At 48.2% G+C, this 15026-nt stretch overlaps 1 protein-coding gene across 3 annotated transcripts in view; it reads left to right on the top strand.

Annotated features, from left to right (window-relative positions):
- FAM219A (family with sequence similarity 219 member A) overlaps positions 1-10620 on the top strand; it is a 92414-nt gene extending 81794 nt beyond the window's left edge. For 2 of the 3 annotated variants that reach the window (XM_041421939.1, XM_041421941.1), the window contains exons 4-6: positions 130-210; positions 536-590; positions 1743-10620. In XM_041421939.1, the coding sequence (XP_041277873.1) occupies positions 130-210; positions 536-590; positions 1743-1901 (295 nt within the window). In that variant the 3' untranslated portion in view covers positions 1902-10620. The remainder of the gene's footprint in view (positions 1-129; positions 211-535; positions 591-1742) is intronic. The other variant, XM_041421940.1, reaches the window with a different exon arrangement.
- The last annotated feature ends 4406 nt before the right edge of the window (positions 10621-15026 follow it).

Below are 15026 nucleotides of genomic sequence, written 5' to 3' on the forward strand. Positions count from 1 at the left end.
CTTCACCAATAAATGGTGGCTTGCAAAGAAGTGAAATGGGGAAAGCCAACTATCATGTAGCTTTACCCTAGGCAGTGTGTGGTTCTGGGCTTTGCTGTGTGGTTAATGGACAACATTTAATTATTTCAGGCTCGTCGTTCCCAACAAGGGCTACTCGTCGCTAGACCAGAGTCCAGATGAAAAGCCCCTGGTAGCCCTGGATACAGACAGGTATGCAAAAGGTTAAAAAGGTGATATACATGACAACTTAAGTGAGTTTTCATGCCAGAGGGCAGCACTCACACTCTTCCCTCCACTGTTCCCTCTGACCTAAGCCACGGTGGGTCTCTGTAAGAACAAGTGAGGAGAGCTGTGAGAACAGAGCACTGTGATGGAAAGGTCTGAGTGTCAGATGAAAGCTGCTTTACAGGCTCCCTGATGTAACTTCTCTGTGCCTCAAGAACAGTTTCATGGCACAAGAAAGATAGGACTAAGTGGGGAATACAGGTCTCATCTAACCAATTCCTTCTTTGCTGTATCTTACACTTCCCTGCAGTGATGATGACTTCGATATGTCCAGATATTCGTCCTCGGGATACTCATCAGCTGAGGTGAGTTATTCTCTCTCCTGCCATGCTTGCCATGAATGCAAGTAACAGAGCAGCAGAAATGGCTTATAGAGGCCTTGCACAGGCAGAAATGGCTGCACAACAAATTTAATATTGATATGGACTCCGTGAGTCTGGAAGGGGCCATGGCAGAAACTGTCATGTTGCTTTCTTCCCTGGTGATCCAGTTGGCTCCATATCCTCACTGCCACGGCACAGAGATCTGCCCATCAGCAGTTTTCACAGCTACCTTTGGTTTCACTCAAACTTTCTTTCATTCTGCCTAGTCCTGCAGTGACCCATGAGGTGCAAAAGCATCATCTTGTCTGCCATGACAGCTCAGCAACTGCATGCATGCCAAGGACACAAATAAAGGATCTGAGAGTGTGCTGTTATTTCCAGTTATTGGAGTGGTCAGGGTCACCCAGTGTGTGTTTACTTGGAGCAAGCATAAATTCCAGGGACGACTTGCAGATATGAACTCTTGCCCTTTCAAAGAGGAAAGGCAGGAAGCTCAGGCTTGTTAGTCCCTCTGCATTGTTTCTGAGTATATTCCCACACTCTCTCATGAATTTGTTGTTCAGCCTCTGGCTACTGCTTCTGCAGGATTTTGCATCCAGAGTGCTGAGCAGCCGTTCTGCCCACAAACTGCTCAAAACTTTTGCCCCTTGTATCTCTTCCTTGGATAAAATACCTCTGAAACTCTAGGAAACAGCCAAGAGCAGTGACCGTATCAGATGATCTGAGCTGTTTCTGTGCCTTAAGTGTTGTTTATACAGATCCAGTTAAACAGCACTTGAATCTGACATCACAGAGCCAAACTTTACCATCTTTTAGCTGCTACAGTGTGCCCCAGACTGAGAGGGGGGGACTGCCCATCTGCCAGTAAATAATATTATTGTATTACTTTAACTGAGGGCTTGTCCTACAGGTTGTCAGGGAAAAATTATCCCAGAATGAAATAGTGTATCTCACTCTAGATATTCCTACTCTAGAGAACCTAGTACCCTCCCCTCACCTGAGGTCAAAAACTAGGATTGTAGGGCAGTTGTTAATGGTGGGGAAATACATTCTCTAATAAGGGACCTCCTTCATCTTCTGACCACCAGAAGTGAGAAGTCCCAAGTGTTTGACTGTTTGTCTCTTTGTCTGTAGCAGATCAACCAAGACTTGAACATCCAGCTGCTAAAGGATGGGTACCGGTTAGATGAGATCCCGGATGACGAGGACCTCGACCTAATCCCCCCTAAATCGGTCAACCCTACCTGCATGTGTTGCCAAGCCACCTCCTCCACCGCCTGTCACATCCAGTAGTGAGGCCGGCAGGCTGTGATCAGTGCTTTCCACTATAACTGTAAAACTTAACAGCCATTGCTTCCTCCTATGGTAGGACGTGCACCTCTTTGTGTTCATGGAGCCAGGAGAAACCAAAAAATTCATTTTATGATTGGTTGATAACTTATTTTAAACTATGGTAAAACAAAAGATAAGTTGCTCAATTTGCCAGGCAGTGCCTGGCAGAGCCGACTGGTCTGGAGAGCGAATACAGAGGGGTCCAGAGATACCTCCTTGGTTTGTTTAGGCACTGGGGATATTTTGTAAAGTGTCTTTTTCCAGAACGGGAAAGGTCAGGTGGGACTTCAGGTAATCCTGCCCACTGAAACCAATCCATCTGTAAGATTAGGGCAAGTTGGAGGTATCAAAATGTTTTACCAATGAGAGGAAGTCAGTTCTTAATTCATTCACTAAACCTGTTTCATTTGCATAACCAAAATGATATTATAACTGGGGCACAGGAATGGGGACGGACCAGGGCATCCTTTCTTATGGCAAGGCTAGCCAGGACTAGCATGACACAATTCATTCACTTGCAAAAGGGACAAGTAGCTGACATCTCACTGTGAGTCAGTACTAGCTAGAGCTGTTGTGTCACATAACCAATGCAATCTACCCTTGGCGCCACATTAAATTACCACCAAACACATCAGATTCAATCTGCAATCCACTCATGCACTCCAAGGATTTGCTCATTGCCCAGGAATACCATCCATACTTGTGACTTCAGTTCAGTCACGTATTCTGACTTCAGCCTGTATTTAATCTCTGTGTGACCCATCTCCTTCCAAAAATCTTAAACTTCGTTCAACTGAGAAGAAATGAATCCTGCACGAGTCAGGACTAGAGAGGTACTGAACAACAGTGCTGGAAAAGCTAGTTGAAGACAGCACATTTTAACAGTGCTTGACTCTTGATATTCTCTTGACACTGTGTCTCTGGGTGCCTGTGGGAGAAACTCATTAATGCTGAAGTCATCAGTGTGGTGGGGTCAGACTTGAGAGGAATTTTCAGCAACAGCAGAGTTATGAACATCTTCAGCTGAAAGGTGCCCATGAGAGGAAACTGCTGTTCACCTCCTGTCTGCCCAGTTGTGAGCCAGACATGGTCCCAATTCAGGAGCAGTTGGTTCTGGAAAAGTTAGGAAACCTGTTACATTAGGCTGCTGGTCTGAGCTCCCAGTTCACCAGCAGATTGTTTTGAATGCAGAATCACATCTGGAATTAGGAAACATGTCCTCTCACTGGCTGCAGAATATGCAAGGGATGGACTGGCATTTTTCTTGGTGTTGAAATCTTTTGCCGCAGGCACAATTCTTGTGTTTTCCTGGCCTTTCAGGAGGAAGGACCACCTGCCTTGGGTCATCACCTACTATGTAGCCTGGGAAGGGAAAAAAATGAGGGCAGTTCTGAGTTTCCCACCAGAATTCCTGAGTCACAAAGTAGAGCCTGAGCTGCACCACAACAGAGAAATCCCCATCTAAAATCTATATGAAGTGAGCTGAGTCTTTAATAAGTCTTAATTAGCAGGAGTTTTTTTTAACATCCTGGAGATTTACTCTGTGCAGTGCAAAGCTTGATACCAGCCACAGTGTGAGTGAAATAGCAGGCACACAAGATTCTCATGCTTATTTACTTGATGGTGTTGACAACTTTTAAAGCTGTGCTTGTCCCCTCTAAAACAACATGGTGCCACCCTGGTTCCAGGCCATAGAAAGAGGAGTTGAATGGTGCTGTTTACTGAGCATCCCTGCCTCTTCATGCAGAAGTGATGGTTAACTTGCCAACTCTTGTAGGGATAGTGTTCCTCAAATGAATTCATCTCCTTTTCTCACCACCTGGTAGTGCTGGGGGAAAATATTTCCAAAATACAACTCAGGTATGAGATTGTCTGAAGGTGGGGGAAGTAGAGAGAAAGATAAAAGGGAAAAACATTCCTTAAGGAGTCTTTTTTAATGGGGAATGTAGTCAAAACCTAGTAGAAATACCATGGTCAAACCAAATCCTATAGGACATGACCAGTGCTCTTTAAATCTTCACTCTTCTGCAGAGGGCCTTCGCAGTTCAGCACTGGTATCATGGAAAGTCTTCATCACATTTATCCTCCTGGGTCAGTCTCTGCCTTCCAGCCAGGCTGCACACGCTCAGCCTTTCCCACAGCCCTTGCTCAGGAGCTCGGAGCATTTCGGACTGCCTGCTAGAACAACAAGCCAGCTCTTCACCTGGGCCAGCCACTGAGGGCTGCACATCCCACAGGTGTCCATCATGCTGCCATCATCGAATCATGACACCATCTAGGTTCAAAAACACCCTTAAGATATCTGAGTCCAGCTATAACCAAGCACTGTCCTGTTCAGTCTAGGATAGAATGGTCACTACTTGGTGACTATTCTAAATGGTCACTTGCTGTCACTGTTATCTCTCAGGGTTAACACCTCTCCTCTGAGGGACAGACTTCCACTTAGTGGACTTGGCAATGCTGGATTAACAGTTGGATTCTATGATCTTAAAGGTCTTTTCCAATCTGAGGAATTCTGTGACACGCAATGTCCCATGGCACCATTACTAAGTCTTTTTATTGCCCCTGTTGCTGGTTTTTGCCTGCCATGTGCCCTGAGACATTCCCCAAACCTGCAACTGCCTTCAGCCCTTTGTGTTTTGTGATGTGCATCTGCTTCTAGCACAGCTCTTTAGGGAGGGAGAGAGATTAATTCAGATGTTCCATTTGGTGCTTCCTGCAAATACTAATTGAAGCACAACTCAAGTGTTTTTGCCTGTGCACAGACGGAGTTGGTTGCAGAAACAGTTGGTTTGGCATGACAGTACAGGACCATAAAATGGCAATTTTTTGGCTTCTCCTCTCTATGCTTTGTGTTCATATATTTTATTAGGGGAATAATGTAGAAAGGGTGGGGAAAAGTAGTTACCTGTGTAGGGTCGTTATTAGAAAGGCTGAGTGGCTTAAGGCAATGCACATGTGGCTGTCATAGAAACTGAGCACTAATCCTTCTGAGCTGCAGCCCCTTCAGCAGATTATGACCATGCAGCATTATGGAATATTGAGGACTGCCCATTGGTATGTATCAACCACAGATGAGGCTGGTTCCCACTGTCTGGTCTCATGTTCAGACCTTTGCTTTAGCCAGCAGGTTTTCCACATGCCCTTGGAGTCACAGAATGGCTAAGGCTGGAAGGGGCCACAGTGAGGTCATCTGATCCAGGCTCTCTGCTCAAGCAAACCTGGTTGGAGGTTATGCTGTGGTGATTTCCTGGGAAGATGTGGAGATAGATGGCTATCCTGGCACTGCTCTCCTTTGACCAGTCTCTGCCACTAGGGCCAGAAAAAGGCAGAAGGCAAGAGCACAAACTCTGACTCTCTGTCACAGCATTTCTACAAAATCTATAGAGCTGCTAAATACAGGTGGCATGCAAGAAAGAAAATCGGTCCTTCTTCCAGTCTTTGCACCAAACAAGATGGCCCTCTCAGGCCACATTTTCGATCCAAGGTTGTACAGAAAACCAAGGGGAGGAACACCTTGGAGTATGAAAGCTGTGTTGCTGTCTACCTAAATTACCATGCAAACAGGATGTAAGGATATTGATGCTGGTGCCTCCACAAAGGAATTTGCATTTGATGTCTCCTAAAGCCAGGCTGGGTTTTTGTTAGGATTTTATGTAATGTCAGTCAGCAAATTATGTGAGTTTCAGCAAATCCTTTTATCAGGTGTTAATCTGATAAAATATCAACTAGTATCCTTGAATGTTAGCTGGATTTGAACTCTAGGGTCTCAGCACTCTTCCATTTCTCTTGTCTGCAAACTCCACATTTCCAGATGTCTTTGAGAGGAGTAACATCCTCCTAGTCTTGAGGAAGGTCTATAGATAGCGTGTTCATGTCTGCTTTTCTAGTGTTTGTACATAAACCTCAGCTGAAAGGAGGCTGATGCCCATTCTGAAGGCTCATTTGATATCTTACCAGACACATCTTGAAGTGAACCTTTGGAAGAGCTATTGGGTGATATCTGACATTGCTGCATGTCTGTCCCTAACATGTGTGCTTGGCCATTGGATCTGCTGTGCTCTCCTGGCTGTTCTGCCTACAGATGCCTTGCAACTGCAAAAGCAGGTGATCATTCCTGCTGGACTTTGAGAGGAACTTCAGGACAGCTTCCCCACAGACAAGTGGACTCAGCTCCTTCTGGTTTGTTTCACCAGCTCTTGTCCCAAAAGAAGGCACCCACTGCGTTCAGCAGTTCACTGGCTGACACACAGGTCTGCCATCCTGAGCAGAATTCTTCCCTTTCCATGCACAGTCTGATCCTGGGCTGGCCTGCAGGCTGTGCAGGAGAATGCAGGAGGCTTGAAAAATGCAGCGCCCTATGTGTGACTCAACAGAAACATGAAGATGCTTTTGAAGAAAGGAAGGACCCAGCTGGGCAACAGATGGAAAACAGGAAAAGGAAAACAAGCAATAACTAGAAAGATTGCCAAGTGCTGTCTTGGCCTAGGTCAGATCCCAGTTGTCTGAGTTGATCCACAGATCAGTGCAGTGCTGATGCCAGTGGGGAGCAAAGCTTGCTTTTAGATGTATACACCAGAAACACCCTGTCCCTGAGCTGGCACTGCATCCAAATACAGCCCTGGTGGGTCTGCTGGACTGTTAGAGCACAGAAATGAGATCTGGGGTCCTTGCTGCTGTAGGTATTTGCTCTAACTCAGGCAAGTCACATCCCTTCTTGATGTCCATTCCCTCCTGGAGCACATGGGAGAAACTTGCCTTCCCAAAGTGCTGCCGCCATCCTGCCTGGATACTGCCAAGTATGAGAGACACTGTTGATAGGACAGCTCTGCAAGCAGGATGTCAATATAATGCTGTAGAAATTTAATTCCTATTTTCAAAGTACTGCTCTGCTTTCCCTCTGTTTACCATCTTCTGATGTTTCTCACGCATGCCAGAATGCAGCAGGGTGGAGGTCAGTACAGAGGTTAAACATCTTCGGAGAAAGATGTTTGTCAAGAATATGTTATCCAGTTACTTGGCAGCTGAGTCTTGCACAACTGGCTTCTGAGTTTACCTGCTCCCAGAGGCAACATGTACAAAGATTTGGTGGCCCAACAGCACCATCCACTGATAGCAGAATTAAGGAATTTAGGAGTGCACCTTGGGATGGCAAGTAGTGATGAAGAGGAACAGAGAATTGAAAGGCTCATTTTTGGTATATTCCCATGGCAGTTTCATGCTCTTGCTTTTAGCAACCATATGATAATCTTAGCCTTTAGACTGGTGGTTCTGCCTGGGCTCCTCCTTTGCTTTTCCATTCTCACTTCACACCTACCTGGGGTATTGCCACTCATACCTAGAATGCCGTAGGCTTTGGCACCTGGCTGCTGCTTGGCTCAGCAAGCTTGGGCTGCATGTTCAAAAGCAACATCTGCATAGAGGAGCAGTGCCACAGAGCTAGCTGGGAAGGCATGGAAAGATCTTTATTTTAAGCTGCTTTTCACCTCTAGGCATACTTGTCTCTTCCTTTCAAGGCTCAGCTGTGAGAGGGATTGCTCCAAAACCACACTTCATCAGACAAACTCACCTTTGTTACAGAACCACACAAGACCTGAAGCAGAAGGGCCAGGAATTTAGCATAAAGGCAGATTTTGTGGCTGGGATTATCTGCAGGAGGTCAGTGGAGGTTTCTCATAGGGTTTGTAGTCCATATTTTAACTTTCTGTATTGTGCAGGTGAGCTGCTGCATTGCTTCCCAAAATACGGCTACATCCCTTCCTTTGCCCCACTTGACATTGCTGGCAGTCCCAGGATGACAGCAGCTGAACGCTGCCTGTCTGAGCACATCTTTGACAGCTTGCTGGGGAGGCAGAGGCTGGTACTAACTGAGATCACACCGAGCACAGCCCCATGGCCCATGCAAGCATGCAGCAAACCATGTCACAGAGCAGCACAGACAGCAGCAGGAAAGGTTGTAGCTTTCCCTGGTGCCTACTGGAAAGCAGTAGGCACCAGGAAAAGGCCACTGAAAGGCCATTCTATGTCCCATAGCTAAGATACTTACCCTCCCAGAGCGGCATTTCTCCCCTAGCTGTCCATGCAGCTGTCCCAGGTGAGCTCCCTGGGAAGCACTGCTCTTCACCCAGGCTGCCTTTTTGCTTTTGTAGCCTAAATAAGCTGCAACTCCATTTGGTACCCACCTTCCTCAAGCCTCCATGATTTGGAAGACACAGTTTGTTGAGAGATACAATACAGACACATGGAAAGAGCTGAAAAACTTGGGCAAGCACTCTTCATGACAGATCTTCATATCCACCCCCAGTTCACAGATTTGTTTGTTCCATTTCTTTGCATGGAGAAGCTGCAGTAGCAGCTGTGTTCAGCTTGTGGCTGCCTCTGTCCTACAACAAACACCAAGCAAAAGTCAGGAAAGCCGTAGGTCAGTGAACATGATGGGGTGAGAATCAGACAGGAGGCTGGGGTTTCTCTTCACCCACATGAAGGCTGTGGGGCTGAGGATTCACCAGGTTCATGTAAAACCTGGTGAGATGCAGCCTGCCAAGCCGGATGCCTTCACCCTCCTGGCCTCAGTGCTGTGGGTCCAGGTCCCAGACCTGCCAACTCACATGCTCCTGGTGTGGGCTGGAGTTCTGCAGCAGAAGCCTTAGTGGAGAGCCTGTTGGCTCTGCTTCTGCTGCACTGGGGCGGGGTGCTGTGAGATGCTGGTGGGGCTGTAGTTCTGCTGGGAGAAAGACTCTGGTGGAGGATGAAGTCTTTGCAGGGGAGACAATTCAGAAAGTTGGATTTTCCCCTCCCCTTTTTGCACTTTTTAAACCCTTTTTACTCCTTCCACAGAGGTTATTGAACCTTCAGTATAATAAGGGAGATGAGCTGCCATTAAATAGGTTTCTGAAGAGTCTGAAAGCAGGTGCTGGCTGGCGTGCAGAGCCGGTCTGTGCCTGACGTGATTTCCAGACCTCATTGTCCAACCTGTAGCAGAGTCACCCCATGAGCTGAGCAAGGACTGGGGTGGGAGGGTCAGCACTGGCCATCATGCCAAACAGCCATGGCTTCCCAAACTGAAGAAGAATCAGACCAGAAAATGGGGGAAGGAGCAACCGCAGTAGAAGGATAGCTAGTTGTCACAAGTAATCTTTGGTATCCGTGTCCAGTGGTTAGTCCTAGAATTGCAAGCCTTGTAATATTGCACACACGTCCTCCTTCCACTCCCCTTTTCTCAAAGCAGCCGTCGCCTTTCTTCCCCCTGCCCCATGCACTAGTGGTGAGCATCAGAGGCAGTTGCACCAAAGTGATTCTCAGCCCAGTTCTGCATCCCCCCTTCCCACCCGAACCCAAGGCAACCCGGACAGTTGTTAGCCTTCACGAGTCTAGTAATTCCAGTTGGGTTTCTTCCCTTGTGTTTCATGGCTTCCTTCCCATGCACTCTAGCAGGGCAGTACAGGAGGCTCTGACATGTCCCAGGAAGTTTATTTGCCCCCAGCAGCACCTTGCAGACATGCACCTTACTGGGAATGTACTGGGTCAATGCTGGTGAGATCTGGCACTGCCGATCTTAAATGGGTGGCAGCTAATGGGGATCCACCCAAGGAAGTTGGCAGAAAGTGGCTACTGTCCCTTTTCTTTTCTTTTTTGAGGGAAAGAGGGATTTTTTTGGCATTACAATTATTGTCCATCTTCCAGTGGCCAAGTTCTGGGCTGCATTAATAATTGGGGTTCATTGGCTGTCCAGGCAGGTGTGGAGCTCTGCACCAACCTTAATAGCAAATGTCACAGCTGTAGCCAGAGCCTGTGTACAGTATGAGTTTCTTCCATGCTGGTAAAGTACTTTCAGCAGGCTCCAGATGGACACTTCTGGCAGACAGAAAAACAGCACTCCTCCAAGTCCGGATCAAATCTGCACTTCCATTTTGTGTCCTCAGCATGGGAAAAAAAAATCAACCTAAGTAAATGCCTTCCAGGTCTCCATTCCCCGTGTGGTGCCTGGTGCCCCAGGGGAAGGGGTGGTGGGAGGTATTTCAAGGTCACCAAAAGCAAGATCGTTTTTGGATTTATTTAATGGAAATACATTTCAGGGCGGGAGACCTCCCGACCTTTGTGTTAATCACAAGAGCAGGAGATGAATTTCTGGCTGTCCTTGCATATAGTGAAATATAACTGAAACAGCCAAACACAAATAGAGTTAAATGTAGGGTTTGACCTGAATAACCTTTTAATTAGGAAGATAAATTTGTTGTAGCTTGACCTTAGTCCTTGTTAGGAACCTGCTAATCATTTGACATGCAGAGTGTATTAATGCTGCACTTAACTTGGCCATTGTTTTTTTTATCTGGTTTTGGGAGTTTTTTCACTCCCAAAGCATCAGTCTGCATCTTGTATGGGTTTTCTTTTGTTCCCTTTTTTCCCATTCAGATCATGTAGCACACTGTTGTACTTTTGTTCCCGTCTGTGTAGAGTATTGCCTTAAACAGATCAGTTGTGTTATGGTTTGTTTTGGGTTTTCTCTTTTCTACCATCAGTTTTATGCATTAATTTATTTTAAAATGTGGGGGTTTTTTTCAAAAACATGAAAAAAGTGTATAATATTTTTTTTTAACATTTCCATTGCAGTATTTATCATTGTTACTGGTTGTGTGTAGTGTAACAGAATTAATGATATTAAAAAGCATACATATGAAAACCAGCCTGACAGCCTTTTTTTTTCATTGGAACAAACCAGGGCAAGGGAGTGTGGACTGCACCAGCTCCTCTGAGCCCCCAGCAGTCGCAGATATGAAAACAGGGGTGCAGCCTTCACTCCATGGCCTGCTTGGTCCCAGAAACAGTGCCTGCTGTGACCTGTGTGAATGGCAGAGGTAAATATTCCAGGGCTGGCCACCAACGTTTGGGAAACGTGAGTCCTCAGGGCAGCAACGTTTGGGAAACGTGAGTCCTCAGGGCAGCAGGAAGGCACACAAGGCTGGACCCAGCTCCTGCATGTAGTCTTCAAGAAGCAGAAAGAACTGCTGCATCTGTACAACATCAGTGGGTGAAATAACCTTTTTTCCAGCCTTGCAGCTGTTCTGCCCCTCTAAGCTGTTGGCACAGGAGCTAAGCCCTGATTTTAAAGACCAATACCAGCAGCTGGAAAACCTGTGGACCAACAGGGATAGAGGACAGCCATGAGGCCAGTGGATCACACTGGCAACAAATCTGGTACAGGATTAGAACCCCCACAGCTGAGAGGTTTGGGTTCCACCTCTGCACAGTGGTGTTCCCCAGATCTGTGACCTGGGTTTCTCCAAGACCAGGGGGCTGAGGCAGGGGTAGGCACTGCAGCATCCGCCTTCCCCTCCCAGGCTCCCACTGACTCCCTGGAGGGAGTGGGGCTCATGGAGAGCCTAAACCTGGCTCAACAGAGAGCAGTAGGGTGTGAAAATCAAGGGCAGCTTGTTTTCTTGTTCTCTAAGGGCACATAATTCACTTTTTCTGGGACCCACTTGGGTGTTCCAGGTTGTCCAGCAGCAAACCAGGCAGGGCTCTGCAGCCCTTCAGGGGTACAGGTTGGCATCTCCCCTGCCAAGATGGGTGTGGGTCTGCACCCATGGATCTGCCAAAATGAAGCAGCAGAGAGGCTGGAACAGAGAGCACAGCAGGGCACTGAGTGGGCACAGTGCTACAGGCCGGACCAGAGCAGGGTTTGGCTTGTCCCCAGCCCTGCAGGGGCATCTCTGCTCAACTCCCCAGCTCTGGAGAAAGCAAACCCAGTGCATGCCACTCCCACCCTGGCATGACCCAGCTGCCTCTGCACTGAGATGGGTGAGCATTGCTCACTCTGATTGCAGAGACCATTATTTGGATGGAGCAGCAAAAAAGGAACATGGGATCACCCAAATCCAGATTTTAATTAAAAAGGGAGACAGAGCAGGCAATGATTTCCCTCCTAATTACCTCATCAGGCTGGGGCAGCTGTGCTGCTGCTGTGACACAGTCTGGCTGCACTGGTGTGGGGGTCTCTGCCTGCAGCTGGATTGCTGTAGGATTTCCAAGGAAGTACAGGAGAAAGGGGCTTGAAAAGCCATTATCACTGCTCCTGCACCTCCCAAGATAAAATTATCTTGACTAGGACCAGCTGAAACTATTTCCTACCATTGTAAGGTAGCTGCCAGCAGGAGGGGAGGGAGCTGGGAGCCAAGACAAAAACAAGAGGTTATGGCTCAAGAGGGATGTAGGCAGGAATTGCAGTCAGGGAGCATGGCTATGGGACTGACAGAAAGCCACCAAATCCCAGTGCTCCCATTCTATGGCGTCACTGATCACATGAACATCACCCTGGGCTGCAAGTGCAAGCCCACACCTGTCCCAGCAGGCTGCATGTTCCTCTTTAAAAAACACAGGACCCTCAGCAGCACTTGCACCAACTCCTACTGCTTGCTGTGCTCCGTCAGAAAGACTATCCAGAGTGCGTTCCACAGGAGCTCTGGAAATAGAACAAGTTTGTAACACAGGTAAGTGCTGCAGGAGGAGGAAATTTTGGGGTTTTTACACCTAGCCAGTTGCAGATGCAGGAGGATGGCACAAGGACTCAGAGGGTGCCTTGCTCTGTCTCTGTAGTGAGGCAGTGTCATGCTCCCTGACCAGGAGTGTTTGATACCCCATGGCATGTGCTTGTGACCTGTCCCCTGGAGCTGCATCCTTCAGTGGCTTTGGTCTCTTAGAGCAGACACTCTGACATGTCAGCCCTGTCCATGGAGAGGTTTCAGAGAACACCACGCACAGGATCTGCTGAAGAAGGGAAACTGAGGCAGTGACAGGGGTCGTGCCAGACTGCTGTGTGACATGGTGATGATGGGGTTGCTCTGAGAGCTGCTGTAATACAATTCCCAGACTCACATGAGTTCCAGCTGGTGGATCTTCCATGCCAGGGAGCCATGTGAAGGGCTGGGGAGAGTTCTGAGCACTGAAAAATCCCTCCCAGCCCTGATCCTGCAGGAGGAGTGATCCCTGAGCTGAGGCCACACTCAAAGGGCATCTGTGGGACACAGCTTTCCCCTCACAGGCTAAGAAAGTCACCAGCACTGAGGCAAAGCTCACTGCAAACCAGCTCATCTCCTGCAGCCTCATTACATGTGCATTGTAATGAGGGAGCAAGCAGAGGGCATGGACAGGGACGTCACCACTGTGGAGGACAGAAATAGTGCATGCCACCAGCCAGGGCACCCCTGTCCTCCATGAAACACAGCCCTCTCAGGCTTGCCAGCTGCAGGACATTGGTTACAGTCCTGTAACTCCCCTCCCAACATCTGCTTGCCCTATTCCCAGTGCCCTCACCCCATCTCCCACTAGGCAAAATGCTCAAATATCTGTGGACACCCTGGATGCAGAGGCAGAGGAGCCAGTGATTCTTTCCCCTGTCCCACGGTTTTGGGTGAGTGGGGAGCTTGGGAAGAGAATCACAGCACTGCTATGACCCCTGAGGGAGGCTTGATGCTCAGATCTCCAGCTCCATTTCCAGCACTAGATCCTGCCTAGTAACCCATTTCACCGTGCCCCAGCAGCTGTGAAGGCAGATGCTGCCACATGGAATGGGTGTCTCTTCCCACTCCCTACTGTCTGGAGGGATTAACAATGCCCCCATTGCAAAATCCATTGAGCCAAGGTCAGCCCAAGCAGTTGATTGAGGTAGCAATGCAGGAGAATTACAGGAACACCATCAGCCATCCATCCCACTGCCTATCGGCCTGAGATGAACTGGTTGTCCAGCTCCAAAAGTTCTGCCAAGGTCCTAGCTGTCCTTCTGTGTCACAGAGAGCGTATCTCCATGGGGTCTGGGGTCTGATGGTGCTGGCAGTGGGTCTGTTCAGCCCCCCTTTGCATCTTGTGTCCTCCTGCCACTGCCAAAGGGATGCTCTCTCAGTAGGTGTCCTTGTGGCTTTGCCATGGCCATCCATCTCTTTCCCTGGACTGAGACCATCCCTGTCCCAGGGATGTCTGCACATCCTGAGGGTTCTGACTTCCCCTGATAAATATCCCCTGGGGAATACTCTCCTGGTGCCCCGTGGTCCTCAAGGACCTCTGTGACAGATCCTTAAGAAAGCCAGAATTACTCCCTGGACAGTTGTTTGTATGCATGGTCTCATCCAGCCATGCCTGGGACTCTACACCACCTCAAATCCTGCTGGCATCCCTGAGCCCGACTGCATGTACCTTAGCATCTCCCAGATTTTGGGGCCACATCAGCGTTTCTTGTGCTGCTCTTGTATTTTCTGTTGTCCTTGTGTGCTCTACTTTCCAAGAACATGTTCCCTGGCCACACTGTTTGTTGTGCAGTAATCAGCCCTGTCCTTCACCCACTGCAGGTCTGGCAACACCTTTTAATCCCCACGTGTTTACCTGTAGGATGTCCCTGTTGCTGAAGCAGCTTTTTTCAGCCCTGGGCAGAGGGCAGAAAAGATGCTGTTTAGCCAGCACAGTCATCATTCTGCTGCTGCATCAAATCCCCGTGGGCCAGAATTAGGTGTGAGACTTTGCAGAAAACTAGTGATTGGCTTCAAATCCCTAAGTTTAGAAGCTAAAACCAAGCAACAACAGGAATAAACAGGGAGCACTGGATTCCCCATAAATGTCTCTATGCCTGAGTCTCAGAGAGAAGTTTCTCAAGGTCTTCTCCACAGAGAAACAGGAATATTTTCCTCAACTGACATGGGTCTGGTAATGAGAATTTTAGGGAATTGACCATGCAAGAGAGAGCGGTGTTTGCAGGCAGGGAGATCCACTGGAAATGACCAACTGAGATGGCAATGCTAGGGTACATTAATTTGTCTCAGAGGCTTATTTTACCCCACGGCACTGGTGAAGGGCAATTGTTCCCCTCAGACCCCCTCCCACGGTCTGGGGAAGTTCCTGGGAAGGGTGGAGAAGCTTCAGTGACTCCTGGTTTGGTGGGCACTTTAACATCCCTTCCAGGCTGGTGCCCTCCCACCACGCACAAGCTGGAGACCAAGCAAGCATGCAAGGGAAAACTCTTGGAGCATAGTAACACAGCCAAAAATAGAAGCTGTCATTGACACCCGTGTTTGTCAGCTTCATGCTGGGCTGCTGAGGACG

This window comes from Onychostruthus taczanowskii, unplaced genomic scaffold (genome assembly GCF_017590055.1).
Source record: "Onychostruthus taczanowskii isolate IOZ18803 unplaced genomic scaffold, ASM1759005v1 scaffold70, whole genome shotgun sequence".
NCBI lineage: Eukaryota > Metazoa > Chordata > Aves > Passeriformes > Passeridae > Onychostruthus > Onychostruthus taczanowskii.